General features: G+C 37.1%; 1 protein-coding gene across 5 annotated transcripts in view; it reads left to right on the top strand.

The window, feature by feature from the left end:
* The first annotated feature begins 1,675 nt into the window (after nucleotides 1–1,675).
* ASPSCR1 (ASPSCR1 tether for SLC2A4, UBX domain containing) overlaps nucleotides 1,676–16,879 on the top strand; it is a 157,618-nt gene continuing 142,414 nt past the window's right edge. For 2 of the 5 annotated variants that reach the window (XR_008916438.1, XR_008916439.1), the window contains exons 1-3: nucleotides 1,698–1,854; nucleotides 2,839–2,894; nucleotides 7,216–7,330. Coding sequence is in view for 3 of the 5 variants with exons in the window: in XM_056817320.1 (XP_056673298.1) it covers nucleotides 1,753–1,854; nucleotides 2,839–2,894; nucleotides 7,216–7,330 (273 nt within the window). In the remaining 2 variants the exon portion in view is untranslated. Of the gene's footprint in view, nucleotides 1,855–2,021; nucleotides 2,206–2,278; nucleotides 2,542–2,838; nucleotides 2,895–7,215; nucleotides 7,331–16,879 lie in introns of those variants that run through there. The other 3 variants (XM_056817320.1, XM_056817321.1, XM_056817322.1) reach the window with 3 other exon arrangements.

Below are 16,879 nucleotides of genomic sequence, written 5' to 3'. Positions count from 1 at the left end.
TATTTTAGTTCTCTTTAAGTTTTAAGGACAATGACCGCCACCACCCTGTACTTTTTAGTTCCACAACATATCTCACATCTATATCCTTCTCTACTTGTATAGCCACATTTCTAATTAAAGTCAGCATCACCTCTTACCTTGTCTTTCCCATTTAAAACTATCCTCCACATAATTATTATCCTATAAAGTTGTAGTCTGCCACCATACTAGGTCATGCTGTTATCTCTTTCCAGGACTATTGCAGTAGCTTCCTAATTGATCACCTTGCCTTGATTTTTTCCTATCCCAATTCGTTTTTCACACACTCAATTTCCTGTGGTATAGATATGGCCATGTTGCTCCACCTTACCCCCTTTTCAGGAAACACTATTGATTCCTATGACTTCCATAATCAAATACAAACTCGAAATGTTAAACTGAAATGTATTGAAGAATCACTCCTCTACTCTCACAGGCCTGTTGCCTCCTTGATCCTTGCATGGGAGAGAGAGGTAGGTAGAAGTGATTACCTCAGATAATAGGATTAAAGATATTTAGAGCTAGAAGGGACCTTATTAGTTGAACAAGCCCCTTTATTTTTTTATTATCATATCAATAACAAATTTTCTTTATGTACCTGATAAAGTTGCATACTTTTTGTTTCTTGATATTATATGTTGTTTATAGATTTTTTTAGAAGTCATGAATGTTTTACATAAAATACATAAAAACAGGATCAGTTGGGAATGCTTTTTAAAAACTATATTGTCAACACATGTAATTTTTTTGAATTTTCATTAATTGAAGATTTCATTTTTCCTCAGGGTCTTAAATTTTTCCCTCTTCAAATTTTGGTAGCTCCTCAATTTCCCCTCATTTTATCAAATAGTCTTCACAGTTGTTATGGCAACCCTCTACGGCTTAGCAATGCATTCTTGTTTAACTTGTAGTAGAGGATATTATTGATAAAAAGCCACCTGAAATGTTTTTATATACCCTTTACTTTACATATGAAGAAACTCATAAATGACCTTGGTAAGTGATGTCTTGCTACATAGCTAATAAACTAATAAATCTAGAGGGGAGATTTAAATTCAGGTCTATCCTTGCTCCAAGTCTATTACAAGTATCCTAACACACCAGGACTCCCTGGGTTTGGGATCCATGACCAAAAGTGCAGATCTTAGTACAGTTTCTGCACCCAATAAACACTTAATTAATGTTTACTGCCTGGCAAACAGTAAAGGCTTAATAAATGCTTATCAAGATGATTGGATTGCTATTGAAGCGACTAAGTGTCGTTTCAGGCTTAAAGATAGGAAGACCTGAGTTCAAAGGCCATCTAGGATACTTTCCAGTTCCCAGTTGAGATCCTGAGCAAGCCACTTAATCTCTGTGCCTTAGTACCTGTATCTGTAAAATGGGGAAAATGATATTATTCATCTCAGAAGGCTGTTATGAGGATCAAATGAGATATTTGCAAAGCGCTTTGCAAATCTTAAGTTTTATATACAGGCTATCTATTATTGTGATTGATGACTTGGTTCTAAAGGCAAGGGCGGAGCTTGGCACTTCAGGGGCGGGTCTCTGGGGAGAATGTGCCTGGAAGGGGAGGGGGAAAGGGAGAAGCTTTCTCTGGCTGGGATTTGCCCAGCCCCGGAAGTGGAACTCAGGCCCCACCCCTTTCCCCCAGCAGTAGCTGTTCTTCCGACCCTTTTGCCAATAAAGTTGTTTGAACCGGAGCCGGCGGGGAGAGGGTCACGTGATCGGAAGATGGCGGCCCCGGGCGGCAGCGGGGGCCCCGCAGTGTCGGTTCTGGCCCCGAACGGGAGGCGCCTCACGGTGAAGGTGACGCCGAGCACCGCGTTACTGCAGGTGCGGCGGGCAGGGAGAGGAGGCTCTGGAGCTGCCCATCAGAGGGTCCCTAGGTGTGGCGGGCGAGATGGGCAGAGGCCGGAGCCAGGCTTCTTGCGGTTGGCTTCTGGAGGGAGGAGAGGGGGTGGGGTTAGGTGGGGTGTCTTTGGGGCGTGACCTAGAAGGGCGTGGCTGTGGTTGGCCAATGGGGTCAAGGCTCTCGAAGGGTCTTGGGTTAAGGCGGGCCTTTTTTAAGGGCCTTGGGAAGGGGTGGGGTGATGGGGAACTTTTCCGAAACGTGGGATGAGGGGGTGGGGAGATGTGAGGGGCTGTGTCTGGGCGTTTTCTGCCACACTTTCTCCTCTTCTCTGGGTAGGTGACCAGAGACCTGTCCCAAATCTAGGATGGTGTTTCCTGGGAGCAAAGAGATGGAGTCTAAGGCCTTTCTGGTCACCTGTCTCTTGACTGAACCCTTGGAGTTTAATCTTTTGCCTTTTGCTATGTTCTGATCTTTTGTATTTTTAGTTAAGGCTGTTGACCCACCCCCTTAGGAGAGCATGATTCTTTTGAGTTATTTTTTCACCTTGCCCCCTAGCTGTAGGAATGGATTTTTGATAAGCTACTCATGTCGTTTCATTAGATCACCCACGTGTTTCCTAGATGACTGGACAGACTGAGGTTGGAATATGAAGCAGTATTTTTCCCTGGGTAAACATACTTTACCTTTACAACAAATCCAAAGTCTATAGAATGACATAGTGTGACTGATGAAAATGTGTTGGAGGGGGAGTTAGGAGACCTGGGTTCTAGTTGTTTTTAACTGGCCACTCTTCTCAGCTGCAGTTTTTCCATCTGTAAAATGGGAGAAATGGGTTATATGATCTCTGTAGTCATTTCCAGTTCTAGTAATTCATGACCACTCAGTAATACTTGGTTCTAATAACTGAGTTACTGGCCCTGGACAAAGTAATTTAATTCACTCATTTTTTTTCTTTTTCTTGGCAGGTTTTGGAGGACACTTGTCGGAGACAGAACTTCAATCCAAGTGAATACGATCTGAAGTGAGTCAGACTTTATATAGAGTTGTCTGTCTAAGATTCCTGCTTACTAGGTTCAGTATATGTACCTAGATCAGAAATGATGGAAACACTGCCTTTGAACTTGAAAAGTACAAAGGCTTATGCTTAAATAGAAAAAGAAAAATTGCCTTTTTAGGGGATTATTCTCGCCATATACTTAGTTTTCTTCCTCTAAAGTTTTGCTCCATTGTTTTATTATACTTTGGAGTTGATCTTAGTCACTTGAAGTCTGTGTCAATGGAATACCACCTCTGGCAAGTCCCTAAGCTAGAAATACTTGACTACAAACTTCCTAAAGGACAAATGTTAGACAAGAAAAGACCAGTTCAATATTATATTTGGAAAGGCTTATCACCAGGGATTTGGTTACTGGGTGATAATGTTTTTTCAACTCTTTTGGGATCTGGACTTATAATTTCATCAATTTAGAGAATTTCCGGTGTGGAAACTTCTTTTACCAATGAAGAATGGCAACTTAGCAACCTTTCTATAACTTATAACCTTATAACCTATAACCTTAGAGAGTAGCCTTGGGTACTAACAGGTTAAGTAAAATGCCTGTGGTTACACAACTACTATGTGTTGGGGTCAAGACTTGAACTCAGGTTCTAATTTATTCTAAGTCACATTATTTATCCACTACCCTACAATACTTCTCTTTTTGAACCATAGCCATTGACAAAGACTTAGGTGTGGAGGGAGGTTGCCATCTTCATTGATATGACAGTAATCATACAGAGATCACTAAGTCTTGAAGTAAGTATACCTTTACTAGCTTCTGCTTAGGATTTTGAGGTTTAAGAACATAGAAGACTGGAAAGAAAAGCAATAAATCCCAAAACCTATTAGAAGGGATTTACCTTTCCCCTGTTTGGGGCATAATGAAGAAAAAAAATGTAAAATTCTGTTAAGATATTTCTATATCTATTTTCTGAGTTTTATTTCAGAACATAAGTATAAATTCTGTCAAAAGACTATGGCTAATGTGCAAGAGCTTAGCTAAATTAGAGAGGCACGTTACTAGAAGATTGGTGCTCAGGTGGTAACTTTTTTTTCCTATTATACAATCACTTTTCTTTTTTTTAATTTTTATTTAATTAGATGATTTAGAATAATTTTCCATGGTTACAAGACTCATTTTCCTTCCCTCCCTTCCTCCTCCCCCCTTCCGTATCTGACGCACAATTCCACTGAGTTTAACATGTGCCATTGATCAAGACCCATTTCCTTATTATTAATATTTGCACTAAGGTGATCTTTTAGAGTCTGTCAAGTGGTGACTTCTTGATCATTTCTTAAGGCATAGAAGAGTTTCACCGTGTGTCTGTGGAGGAAGTATGTACATGAAAACATATTATCTTTGATATAGAGGTAATAACCTAATAAATACACAAGGTAGAGAAGTGGTATAACAATCATTTTATAGATGAGAAGAAAAAGATACTTCTGATGAAGGGATTTGCTCAAGATCATCAAACTGAGCTTAGCGCTCCTAGCTCTAACTATCTTGGTGAGGGTTCTATTAGAATATGCTTCTTGGTTGCATCCATATAGTATGATATTAATTTAACTTGTAGTCTCTTATTTCTTTAAGAAAATAGCCATATCTTTTACTGGTTAATTGTAACATTCCAAGTTGACCCTATCTTTTCTCCTAATAGACTCTATCTTTCTAGTGTCCATTGGTGGGATTTTTGCCCTATTACACATTGGAATATCTAATTTTAATCCATTGTTGTATGTTAATTGTTATATGTATTGGTATTTCCATTCTTCTCCACAATTTATTAATGAACATGTTAAGCCATATCTGAATAGCTAGTCAGTTTAGCAAATTACCATTTCCCTTTGTTTACTCTTAACTAGTTTTCGGCCTATCTTATATAGGGTGTGTGAAGCCAAATGGAATTCATTTTTTGAGTGTTCCTTTATGACATCATAGTAGTTTCTGTTACTTTTTTGCTTTCATCCCCTAAGTAGTAGTGCTTATTATTTTTTTAAATGCCGTGCTCAACAAAAACACTTAGTTCTGCATTTTTGTGCCACTTTTTCCAACCTGAGATACTTTTATCCTGCAGAATTCTTAACCCATTTTTGAATTTTCTACTGTTCCACTTTTGCACTAGAAATCTAATTTATTATATTTTAACTTCCAAAGTTATTTTTTGAACCGGTTTTAAAGATTGAGGTGATGTTTACCCTATTTCCTAATCTTTTTGAGCTTTCCTAGGTTTTTTGTTAACGATTCAGAAAAATCATTGATTGTTTTCATTATTATCTTGGCATTTGTGTTATCTGGCTGGCCACTTTGTACAGTTTGAAATTTTACACTCATTCCCCCTAGCTTTTAAATTTCTCTGTCAGAGTTCTTCCTTCTCACTTTTTGAACTTGCCATGATTTAGTGGATATCTTCAAAATAAAACTCTGATTTTGATATTTGAGGATAGTAATTGTGTTTTGTTTTACCTCTAGTGATTCACACAGTTTTTTGTCTTAATAGATCAGGGGTGACCATTTTTCTTCTTTGTACATCATGGGTGAGAGATTAATATTTTTGAGAGAGAGTAATATTTAGCAGCTATGCTTTCCTAAACCTGGTATATTCCTAGGGCTAAAAACTACTTACTCTTACAAGTTTGGGGATTGGAGTAAGTGAAAGGAAGGTTGTTTTCTTCTTCATTTCTCGCTTTCATTCTGTTTTTTCTTTTGTTTTTGGAAGGATAAATTAGGGCCAAGTTTTCTGTAAATTTATAGAGAGAATTATTTTTCTTAATGTGACTTCAAAGTTTACTAGTTTCTTGTTTCTCCCTCTGTTTCCTTGTTTCCTAATTTTTCCTTTTTGTCCTTTTTCTTCACCTGAATAGGGTTATAGTATGTGATGAATTTATGACCTGAGCTGGAAGGCAGGAGCTTCCTTGCTTATTATATTGCCAACTTTACTGTTGTGTGGGCCTTGTTTAATATGGCTTTCCTCATGTCAGTTTCTCTGTTTGTCAGATAGTGAGAACAGTATTAGACTGTGCCTCCTAGAGTCATAATTGGAGAGGAGGGCTCACTAATAAAGATGGAAGTTTTGGTTTCCTGTTTCTGAGATCTGCCCATGTCCTTTATGATTCTGTGATCTGCCTTCCTCTCCTGGACTCTGATATTTCCTCTTACTACTTACATGTTAAATTTCTTAATTGCCTTCATTTACTTCCTAGAAACATTATCCCCTTGAACTCTTGAGTTCTCTGATTCCCTTCTTTGCATGAGAATTAGGGTATTTCCAAATCTATGCTATGATAGTCTGTTAGTTGTTATTCCAGACTGTCAGCTCCTTTAGTCTGGTGGAAAGCATTAATACTCATTTGGTGTGGCCTTTGATGGGGGGGGGGGGGGGGGGGGAGGTGAAAATGCCGTCGATAAAACTATGTACTGAAATAACTTGATTTTCTGTTGATTGTCTCCCCACCCCCACCCCCAACATCCTTACTGGTAATCATGATAGTGATAATTGACAACAATAAAGGCATTGCCCTTTGGCGCTTTCTCTCTTCCCTCACAATACCTAAAGGAACTTTGTTCTATGGCTGTTACTTCAAAAACTTGAAAAATAGCCATTTTGGTGACAAGTAAGTGGTTCAATGGATTGAGAGTCAGGCCTAGAGATGGGAGGGCCTGGGTTCAAATTTGGCCTCAGACACGTCCTACATGGGTGACTGGTTTTTTTTTTTAAATGCCATGATCAACAAAAAACACATAGTTCTGCATTTTTGTGTGCCATTTGTGTTTTTTTTCCGCCCCCAACATGCAATACTTTTATCTGGCAGATTTCATATCCCATTTTTAAATTTCCTACTAGTTCAAATCACTTTACTCCCTCCATTGCCTAGCCCTTAGTTCTTCTTCCTTGGAACCAATACAGAGTATTGATTCTAAAACAGAAAGTAAGGTTTTATTTAAAAAAAAAAAGCTGTCTTTCTTGTAAGCTTCAGATATGTGAATTTCTATCTCATCTGTCCTTTCATTAATAATACCATTGCCATTTGGAGAAATGTCAAAGCTGAGTTCCTTTCAGCCTGAAAGTCTTGTGCTTTGACAGCTCTAACTTTTGACCATTTTAAACTTTGAGTTTTTTAACTTCTGGTTTAGTTTGAAAATGCCAGCAATAAAGGGAATCTCCTGGCAGATAAGCTGTTAGTCTTCTGTCCTTGTTTCTGGAGGATTTTATTCATGTATTTCAACTGAGATTGGGTGTGGCAGGTGGCTTCAGGGTAATGTGCTATCAGCTTGTGGTGAGGACTTTGGTTTGTTTTGCAGGTTTCAGAGGAATGTTCTTGATCTTTCCCTTCAGTGGAGATTTGCCAATCTTCCTAACAATGCCAAGCTGGAGATGGTGCCAATCTCCCGTAGTCGGGAGGGACCTGAAAATACGGTATGTGTATTTCTGGAGAGATTCCCCTTTCACCCTCTTTTTTTGTTTTGTTTTTTGTTTTTCAATTAAAAAGCATTAAACTTTACTATATGCACACTCCTTTAAGCATGGGGAATACAAAGAAAGTTAAACCCAGGTCCTGCTCTCAAGGAGCTCATATTCTAAATGGGGGAGATAATGTGTAAATAACTAGGTGTGTATGATAAAAATATATATTGGTGTGTGTAAATAATTAGGTATGTATGATAAAAATATATATTAGTGTGTGTAAATAATTAGGTATGTATGATAAAAATATATATTAGATGTAAGGTCATCTCAGAAGTGAAGGCTTTAGCTGCTGGGAGGGGACTGGGAAAGGTTTCCTGAGGGATGTAAATAAACAGAAATTTGGAGGAAACCTAGAAGACTTCAGCAGTGAACATAATGAGGCAAAGCATTCTGGACATGGGGGTGTGGGGGGGAGGGAACAACTGGTGCAAAGTCAGGAAGACGGGAAATGGAATATGGAAAAGTAAGTAGGTTAGTGTCACTGGACCATAAAGGAGTACATAGGTGTGTGTGTGTGTGTGTATAAAATTATTAAAAAATTGAGATGCCAAATGGAGGAGTTTATATTTGATCCTGGAGGTAATAAGCATTGGGATTTACTGAGGAACAAGGGGTACTTGGTCAGGCCTGCACTTTAGGAAAATTTCTTTGGCAGCTGAGAGGAGTGGGGAGAGATAAGGGATACCCATCCAGTCTAGACATAAGGTGATGAGGGCTTGGATCCCTGTGATAGTTATGTGCATAAAGAGAAGGGTTATGTTGTGAAGGCAGATAGAGTAAGACTTTACAATTGGCTAGGTATGTGTAATGAATATGAGTGATAAATAAAGTGTGACAATTAAGTTTTTAGTTCCAATGACTGAAAGGATGGTGGTGCACTTAATAGTAAAGGGAAATTAATGTGAGGAGAAGGCTAAGGGATAAAGAGAATTAAGTTCTGTTTTGGGCATGTTGAGTTGGAAATGCCTTTGTAACATCAGGTTCAAGATGACTTAAAAGCAGTTCATAATATAGCCAGACTGGAGTGAAGGAGAGATACTGAACCTGAATGTTTGACCTGGGAGTCAAATATATAGGAAAATTGAACCTGTAGGAGTTGAGGTGATAGTGTAGGAAAAAAAGGAGAGGACCCAGGACATGTCTTGGGCGGGGGGGGGGGGGGGGGGGGGGGGAAGTCACGCACAGTGGATGAGTATAACATGGAGAAGGAATAATCAGATAGGAAGGAAAACTAGGAGAGAACAGTCATGAAAATCCAAAGAAAACCAGAGCTTCCTGCTGGAGGAGAAGGTGATCAGAAGTGTCAAATGCCATAGAGAAGTTAAGGAGGAAGGCTGAGAAAAGGCCATTAGATTTAGTCATGAAGAGATCAGTAACTTAGGAAAGAACAGTTTCAGGTGAACAATGAAGTCAAAAGTCAGATTGTAGAGGATTTAAAAGTGAGCAGAGAAAAGGCAGATATGTTATAAACAGTTTTCTTTTTTAAAATTAATTAATTTAGAATATTTTTCTATAGTCATATGATTCATATTCTTTCCCTCCCCTCCTACCTCCCACCTCTCAGAGCCAATGAGCAATTCAACTGGGTTTTATATGTATCATTGATCAAGACCCATTTCCATATTATTATTTGCAGTATTGTGATCATTTAGAGTCTACATCCCCAGTCATATCCCCATTGAACCATGTGATCAAGGAAATGCTTTTCTTCTGTGTTTCTACTCCTACAGTTCGTTCTCTGGGTATGGATAGTGTTCTTTCTCATGTCCCTCAGAATTGTGCTGGATCATTGCAAATCTTCTAGTAGAGAAGTCCATCACTTTCAGTTGTGCCACAGTGTATCAATCTCTGTGTACAATATTCTCCTGGTTCTTCATCTTTCACTATGCATCAATTTCTGGAGGTCGTTTCAGTTCTCATGGAATTCCTCCAGTTTGTTATTCCTTTGAGCAAAATAGTATTCCATCACCAACAGTTACCACAATTTATTCAGCCATTCCCTAATCAATGGACACCTCCTTCATTTTCCAATTTTTTGCCACCACAAAGAGTGTGGTTATAAATATTTTTGTACAAGCCTTTTTCCTTATTTTTTCTTTGAGGTACAAACCCAGCAGTGGTATGGCTGGATCAGAGGTCAGACAGTCATTTAAAGCCCTTTGGGCATAATTCCAAATTGCCTTCCAGAATGGTTGGATCAATTCACAACTCTACCATTAATGCATTAGTGTTCTTATTTTCCACATCCTATCCAACATTTATTACTTTTCTTTGCTGTATAGACAGTTTTCTTAAAGAGTTTAGCTGAGAAGGGGAGGAGAGATATGGGGTGGTAATTACTAGTGATGATAGGATTAGATAGATTGAAGTCAGGATGTTCATTCAGTACATCAGCTCTTTGTTATACATATATGTGGAGAGTCCTGAGGAAAACATGGTTATCTGAAGTGTCTTAATTGGCATAGAAGAATAAGAGAGAGTTCTTTTGAGTCAGATCTGAATAAATGTTCTGATTGGGGAAGAGATGGAAATTAAAATTCTTTACCATGAAACACATGTTTTTTTTTTGGCATTTGAAGTGTGAGTTTGAAGTATCCTAGTTATGCTTATAATTTTTTTGGCCAATCCTCTTAACTCTAGTCATAGAATCATAAAAAATTGTCATAACTATAAGTAACCTCATAGATCATCTGGTCCCTTTCCCTCATTTTACTCATTTTAGAAAATGAGATTCAAAAATTCAGTTAAACTCAACAAGCTTTTATGAAGTGCCTATTATGTATTAGGACCAGTGTTGGGCACTGAGAATCCCAAAAGAATGACATGATTCCTGCCCTCGAGGAGCATATATCTTATTAGTTGATGGTACTTCATACTTGAAGAGGACCAAAACAGTTGATGTCTTTTGATTGGATTAGAGTGAGGTAGAGTTGCACAAAGTCATTGGCTTCACTCTTCCATTCATTGAAGTTCAGTGGCGAGAAAAAAGTCAAGATGACTGGTGATGGCTTGGGATATGGTGGATGATGTTGGCTTTTTTGATATCTAACCAAGTTCTATGCATTCCGCAGTACCTTTATGATAGGTGGCTCAATGAATAGAGCTCTGAGTCTATTGTCAGGAAGACCTGAGTTCAAATTTGACTTCAGACATTTATTAGTCATATGACCCTGGACAAATCACTTAACCTTTGTTTGCCTTAATCTACTAGAGAAGGAAATGGCAAACTACTCCATTATCTATGTTCTTTTGGAGTGAAACAAAGTTATACAGAGGAAATTCAAAGTAATTTTAATATCGGTTCGGTGAATGTTAACAATGGGGAGGATCAGTTCAATCAATAGTCACTAGCTTCAGGGAGTTCAGTCTAATAAGAGGTGAGGTATGAAGCTCTAGATTATGTACTGTTATAGGTGGAAGTGAAGGAGAGCACAGGAGACAGTTTGTACAAAGGCAGGGAGGTGGGAACTAGAATATGTCCAGTTAAGTGATTGGGATTGGGAGAGCCTGGATCGAATCTTTTTTCTGGACTCCTAACTTATTGTTCTTTTTACTATTACAGGTTTGAAACTACTATAGGTTTGGAAACTTAATGAATTTCATTAGGGCTCACACAGGAAAAGCCAGCAAATTGCAGAAGAAACTGTTAAATTAGGAATATGTGACATGTTGGAGGGTTTTTCATCATATTGTGTACATTAGTTGGATGATGATTTCAGCATGTTGTTTGCTCCCTTTCTGTGGTCTTGTGCTCTTTGTGGGGTGTGTGTGTATTTAGGAAGAACTCAGTCTTCTGATCCTCAGGAAAATCCAGCTACACCTACTGTTAAGACCTAGCTTTCAGTTGCCTTATCCTGATTTGGGCCATCAGGTTCTTCCTGCTGGCCAGGTGACTGTCTTTGGTAGTTGCAGTCACGGTCTCTAGTTTGGAGAGGATTGTCAAGAGTGCCATCTCTGTTAGTTCTCAGTTGGTTTCTTCCACTATCAGAGAGAACGCTGTACAAATGAGTCCCTTACCTCCTTCTATGGCTGTTAAAGAGGATAAAAGAGGCATATTTTCAACTAAACCAGATACTTGGATAAGAAGTCTTTTGGAGCATGCATGAATGCCATTGGATTTTTGGATTGCTAGGTCAGATTCTCATTGGCTTTTGCTATTAGTATCTGCCCATGTTTGATGCTTTCTGGCCGATGGATCTAGAACAGAAACAGTTTTAAGGCTAATATGGTGCCTTGGATAAAATGTGGTATGGAACCAGTTGGATTTCAAAACTTTTGGCGTTCAGATATCTGTCAGATGCTACACACCAGAAATATAAGGTACTTGTACCTTAAAAAAGCTTACTTTTAGATTAGATTTCAGTGTGAAAATATCTGCATTTTAATGGAAAAGATAACTTTGTTAGTATAAAATGGGAAACTGTTCTTAGGGTTTTTCACTATCCACAGTATACTAATCCTTGGTACTCCTCACACTTTCTTATTTCCTTTTTGAAAACATGAAGCTTTAATTTTAATTTTAATTATTTTTTTAAAAGAAGTTTTTATTTATATAATTCTATTTCTTACATCATAATAGTTTTTGGAAGTATCCTTTATTTTTCCCTTAATCCAGAGAAGCATCTGGTTTGTAGAGAAGGGAAAAAAATCAGCAAAATTGATCAATTTAGTGAAGAAGTGTGAAAGCATGGGCAATGTATAGCACCTGTGGACCTCTCAGCTCCAACAAGGAGTGAGTTGAAGGGGTTCTTACGTATCTTCATTTAAGCTTCATAATTTTATTACATTTGCTTTTGATGTTTTGGAAATGATAAGTGATGGTGTTCTTATTTCCATTGTTGTAGTTACTTTGTATATTATTTTCTTGGTTCTGCTTACTTCATTCTGCATCAGTTCATATAGATCTTTATGGGCTTCTCAGTATTTATTATACTACATAATTTCTTTTCTTTTTTTTTTTTAATTAAACCCTTACCTTCCATCTTGGAGTCAATACTGTGTATTGGCTCCAAGGCAGAAGAGTGGTAAGGGCTAGGCAATGGGGGTCAAGTGACTTGCCCAGGATCACACAACTGGGAAGTGTCTGAGGCCAGATTTGAACCTAGGACCTCCCATCTCTAGGCCTAGCTCTCAATCCACTGAACTACCCAGCTGCCCCCCACTATACATAATTTCTTACAGCACAGTACTATTATTCCATTACATCTGTGTACTACAATTTGTTTAACTGTTCCTCAATTGATGGACATATCTTTTTTTTTTCTCAATTGTTAACTATTACAAAAAGTGCTGCTATAAATATTCTGGAGTATATGAGGACTTTCTTATCTATGGCTTCTTTGGAGTATTAACTCAGTACTGGAGTTTCTGGTTCAAAGGGAATAAACATTTTAGTCATTTTATTTGCATAATTCCAAATTGCTTTCTAAAATGTTGGAACCATTTCACAGCTCCACCAACAGTGTATCAGTATGCCTATCATTCCCTAACTCATCCAACATTGACTGTTATTTTTTTGTTATTTTTGCTACTTTGCAGAGGGTGAGGTAAAACTGCAGAGTAGTTTTGTTTTGCATTTCTCTTATTTTTAGATTTGAAGCATTCTTTCATGTGATTGTGAATACATGGCAATTCTTCTTTTAAGAACTATTTGTTGATATCCTTTGACCATTTATCTAGCAGGTAATGATTATTATTCTTATATGTATTCATTACATACCAAACCCTTATCAGAGAAATTTTACACAAAGATTTTTTTTTCCCTTTTGACCACTTCCCTTCTTATTTGAAGTGTCTTAATTTTGTCTGTGCAGAAGCTTTTCAGTTTCAAGGACCAAAAGCTATCTACATTATCTTTTGTAGTTGTCTCTATTATTTGGTTAAGAAGATGTCTTCTCCCCATTTCTGTGATAGTATATGATATATTTTTCTTGATTTTTTAATTGTATGATCTTTAATATTAAAGTTGCATATCCTATTTATATGCATTATGGAATGTGGTATAAGATATTGGTCAGAGCCTAATTTCTGCCATGCTGCTTTCCAATTTTCCTAGCAAGTTTTATTAAAGAAGGATTTTTTTCCCCTAGTATAATTTATGCTTTCCACTTTATCAATCACTAAATTATTGAATTCTATTGTTTTTTTAAATGCCCTTGTCTAGACTTTTCTATTGATCTCTAGTTTTAAACCAATACCAAATGGTTTTGATGACTGCTATTTTATTATATAGTTTGAAGTTTGGAAATGTTTATTCCTCCTTCATCCCCTATCTTGTCATTACTTTCCTTAATTTTTTTATAAAGGTATTTTACTAATTACATGTAATAACAAATTGCCACATAAGTTTTCTGAAGTTATATGATCCAAATTGTCTCCCTCCCTCTCTTCTTCCCCCCTCCCAAAGCTGGCAAGCAATTTGAGATCTTGTCTTTTTCTAAATTAATTTTGTTATTATTTTCTCAAATTCTACAAAGTATCTCTTTGGTAATTTGATTGATATAACATTAAAAGTGTAAATTAAATTTGGTACTATTGTTATTTTTATTATATTGGCACAGTCCAGCCATAAGCACTGAATATTCTTCTAGTTATTTAATAGTAATTAACATTTATATAGTGCTTATCATATGGCAGGCACATTATCTCAGTTATATCTTGTGTTTTGTTTTCTTAAATGTTTCTTGAAAGCAACAAATTGTGGGGTTTTATTTTCTTATCTACTCTGTTACTCTTTTTTTGTTTTATTGGCTTGTTTAATCCATTTACATTTAAAGTTATGTTAGGTTTGTGTTTTTCGCCATCATTCTCTAATATTGTCTTTTCCCCCCAAGTTTTTCCCACCTCTTCTGTTAAATAGTATTATGTTTTTTTAGTTATTTTACCCTTAATCTTTTTTTAATTTATTTTTTATTTTATTTTATTTTTTTGGTTACAATACTCACTTTATTTCCCTCCCTTCCCTCCACCCACCCTTCCCGCAGTCGAAGCGCAATTTCATTGGGTATTACTTGCGCTCAACCACATCCCTTGGACTCATGTATTCAAGCAATTGTTTTTCTTCAGTGTTTTTACTTCCACAGTTTTTCCTCTGAATGTGGATGGTGTTTTTTCTTGTAGATTCCTCCAAGTTGTTCAGATCATTGCATTGCCACTAATGGAGAAAGCCATTACATTCAGTTGTACCACAGTGTATCAGTCTCTGTGTACAATGTTTTTCTGGTTCTGCTCCTCTCACTCTGCCTCACTTCCTGGAGGTTGTTCCAGTCCCCATGGAATTCTTCCACTTTATTATTCCTTTGAGCACAATAGTATTCCATCACCAATGTACACCACAATTTGTTCAGTCATTCCCCAATTGAAGGGCATTTTCCAGTTTTTTGCCACCACAAATACCGCAGCTATGAATATTCTTGTACATGTCTTTTTCCTTATTATCTCTTTGGGGTACAAACCCAGCAGTGCTGTGACTGGATCAAAGGGCAGACAGTCTTTTATCGCCCTTTGGGCATAGTTCCAATTTGCCCTCCACAATGGTTGAATCAGTTCACAACTCCACCAGCAATGAATGAATGTCCCAACTTTGCCACATCCCCTCCAGCGTTCATTACTTTCCATAGCTATTATGTTAGCCAATCTGCTAGGTGTGAGGTGATAACTCAGAGTTGTTCTGATTTGCATTTCTCTGATTATTAGAGATTTTTCATGTACTTATTAATAATTTTGATTTTTTTAACTAAAAACTGCCTATTCATGTCCCTTGCCCATTTATCAGTTGGAGAATAGCTTGATTTTTTTGTACAATTGGTTTAGTTCTTTATAAATTTGAGTAATTAGAGACCTTTGTCAGAGGTTTTTGTAATGAAGATTGTTTCCCAATTTGTTGCTTCCCTTCTAGTTTTGGATGCATTAGTTTTGGTTGTACAAACCCTTTTTAATTTGATGTAATCAAAAGTATTGATTTTACATTTTATGATTTTTTTCTAGCTCTTGCTTGGTTTTAAAGTATTTCCTTTCCCAAAGATCTGACAAGTATACTATTCTGTGTTCCCCTAATCTGCTTATAGTTTCCTTCTTTATATTCAGGTCATTCACCCATTCTGAGTTTATCTTGGTGTAGAGTGTGAGATGTTGATCCAAACTTATCCCTTAATCTTTTTTTAAGATGGCCCTATTTCCTCTGCCTCTTTTCCCTTCATTTTTTAAAACCCTTGCCTTCTGTCTTAGTATCAGTTCTAATACAGAAGAATGGCAAGGGCTAAGAGGTTGGGGTTAAAAGATTTGCCCAAGGGTCACACATCTAGGAAGCATCTGAGGCCAGATTTGAACCCAGGTCCCCTACTTCTAACCTGGCACTTTATCTGCTGTGCTACCTAGCTATCCCTTCCCATCACTCTTGATCACCTCCCCTCATTTGTTACCTTCTCTTTGGAGTTTTGCTTATTAGTTTATTTTCTCTCATGTTTTTAATATGGTTGTAACCCCCTTCCATTCTCCCTCCTCCTCCCCAGTCTAGTAGATTATTCCTCCTCCTGTCCTTCAATAATTCTGTTCACTAGGTTTAAAAAAAATTTTTTTGGTCCCCCTTTCCAAAAAAAGATTTCTCTCTTTTCATTATCCATCTTCTTTCTCTCTCTACTCTAAACCCTCATTCTCTGATTCATGACCGCTATAATTATCTGGTCTTTCTCTTTTCTTTGTATTCCTTATGCATGCAGAATTTCCAGGTTCCCTCCTCTAAGTAGTTTCTGCTACTTTCTTGTAGAGTTTGTCCCATGGATTCCTCTTTTTTCATTATGCCTCACTCCCAGAACAATGCTCATTATTTTAGGTCCTAGAGTGGACAGTGCCCAATGGTTGGGCTCTTCCCTAACTTTGTCTCTAATTATATAGGCCACATGTAATCTCTATGCTAACTCACTGATGGGTTTGAGGCCTGTCAATTACCCTTAACCTGGTTTAGCTTTTCTGCCAGAGGCAGTTTTACTGGAGTGTTTAGAGTAGTTCCCTTCTATTATTTCCTGTATTATGGTGTTACTTTTTTGGTTTTGTTTTAAGAAGAATTATGTTTTCTTGAGTAGTTAGCATATTTTATTTAAAATTATTGGGTTTTGCTCTTTTTCTAAATTATCAATTATGTTTTTGCTTGAATAGTTAGCATATTTAATATTGCTTTTTGTTTTTCTTCTTCTAGATTATCCTTCATTTCTATACATTTATATTCCTAATCTATTGTTCTTTCTTTTGTTTATTTGGTGAGATTTACCTTTCTTCTATTCTGCCCATTATTTTTGCTTTGGAAACCATAAATTCTGAACTCCTAATTCTCATTTCTCTTTTGAACTACTCAGCAACATGTTGTGTTTCCATGATCTCCTTAAATTCCATAGAGCCTTCTGTCTCATCAAGTGTTGTATTATTTTCCTTTGTTTTGCATTATTTATTCATAGGTACCTGAATTCATTTACTAGATCTGGAGGCCATATTTCCTTTTATTGT

The sequence above is a fragment of the Monodelphis domestica genome, chromosome 2, assembly GCF_027887165.1.
Source record: "Monodelphis domestica isolate mMonDom1 chromosome 2, mMonDom1.pri, whole genome shotgun sequence".
NCBI classification, from domain to species: domain Eukaryota; kingdom Metazoa; phylum Chordata; class Mammalia; order Didelphimorphia; family Didelphidae; genus Monodelphis; species Monodelphis domestica.
The sequence above is the reverse complement of the archived record's forward strand: the minus strand, read 5'-3'. Positions and strand labels throughout refer to the sequence as shown.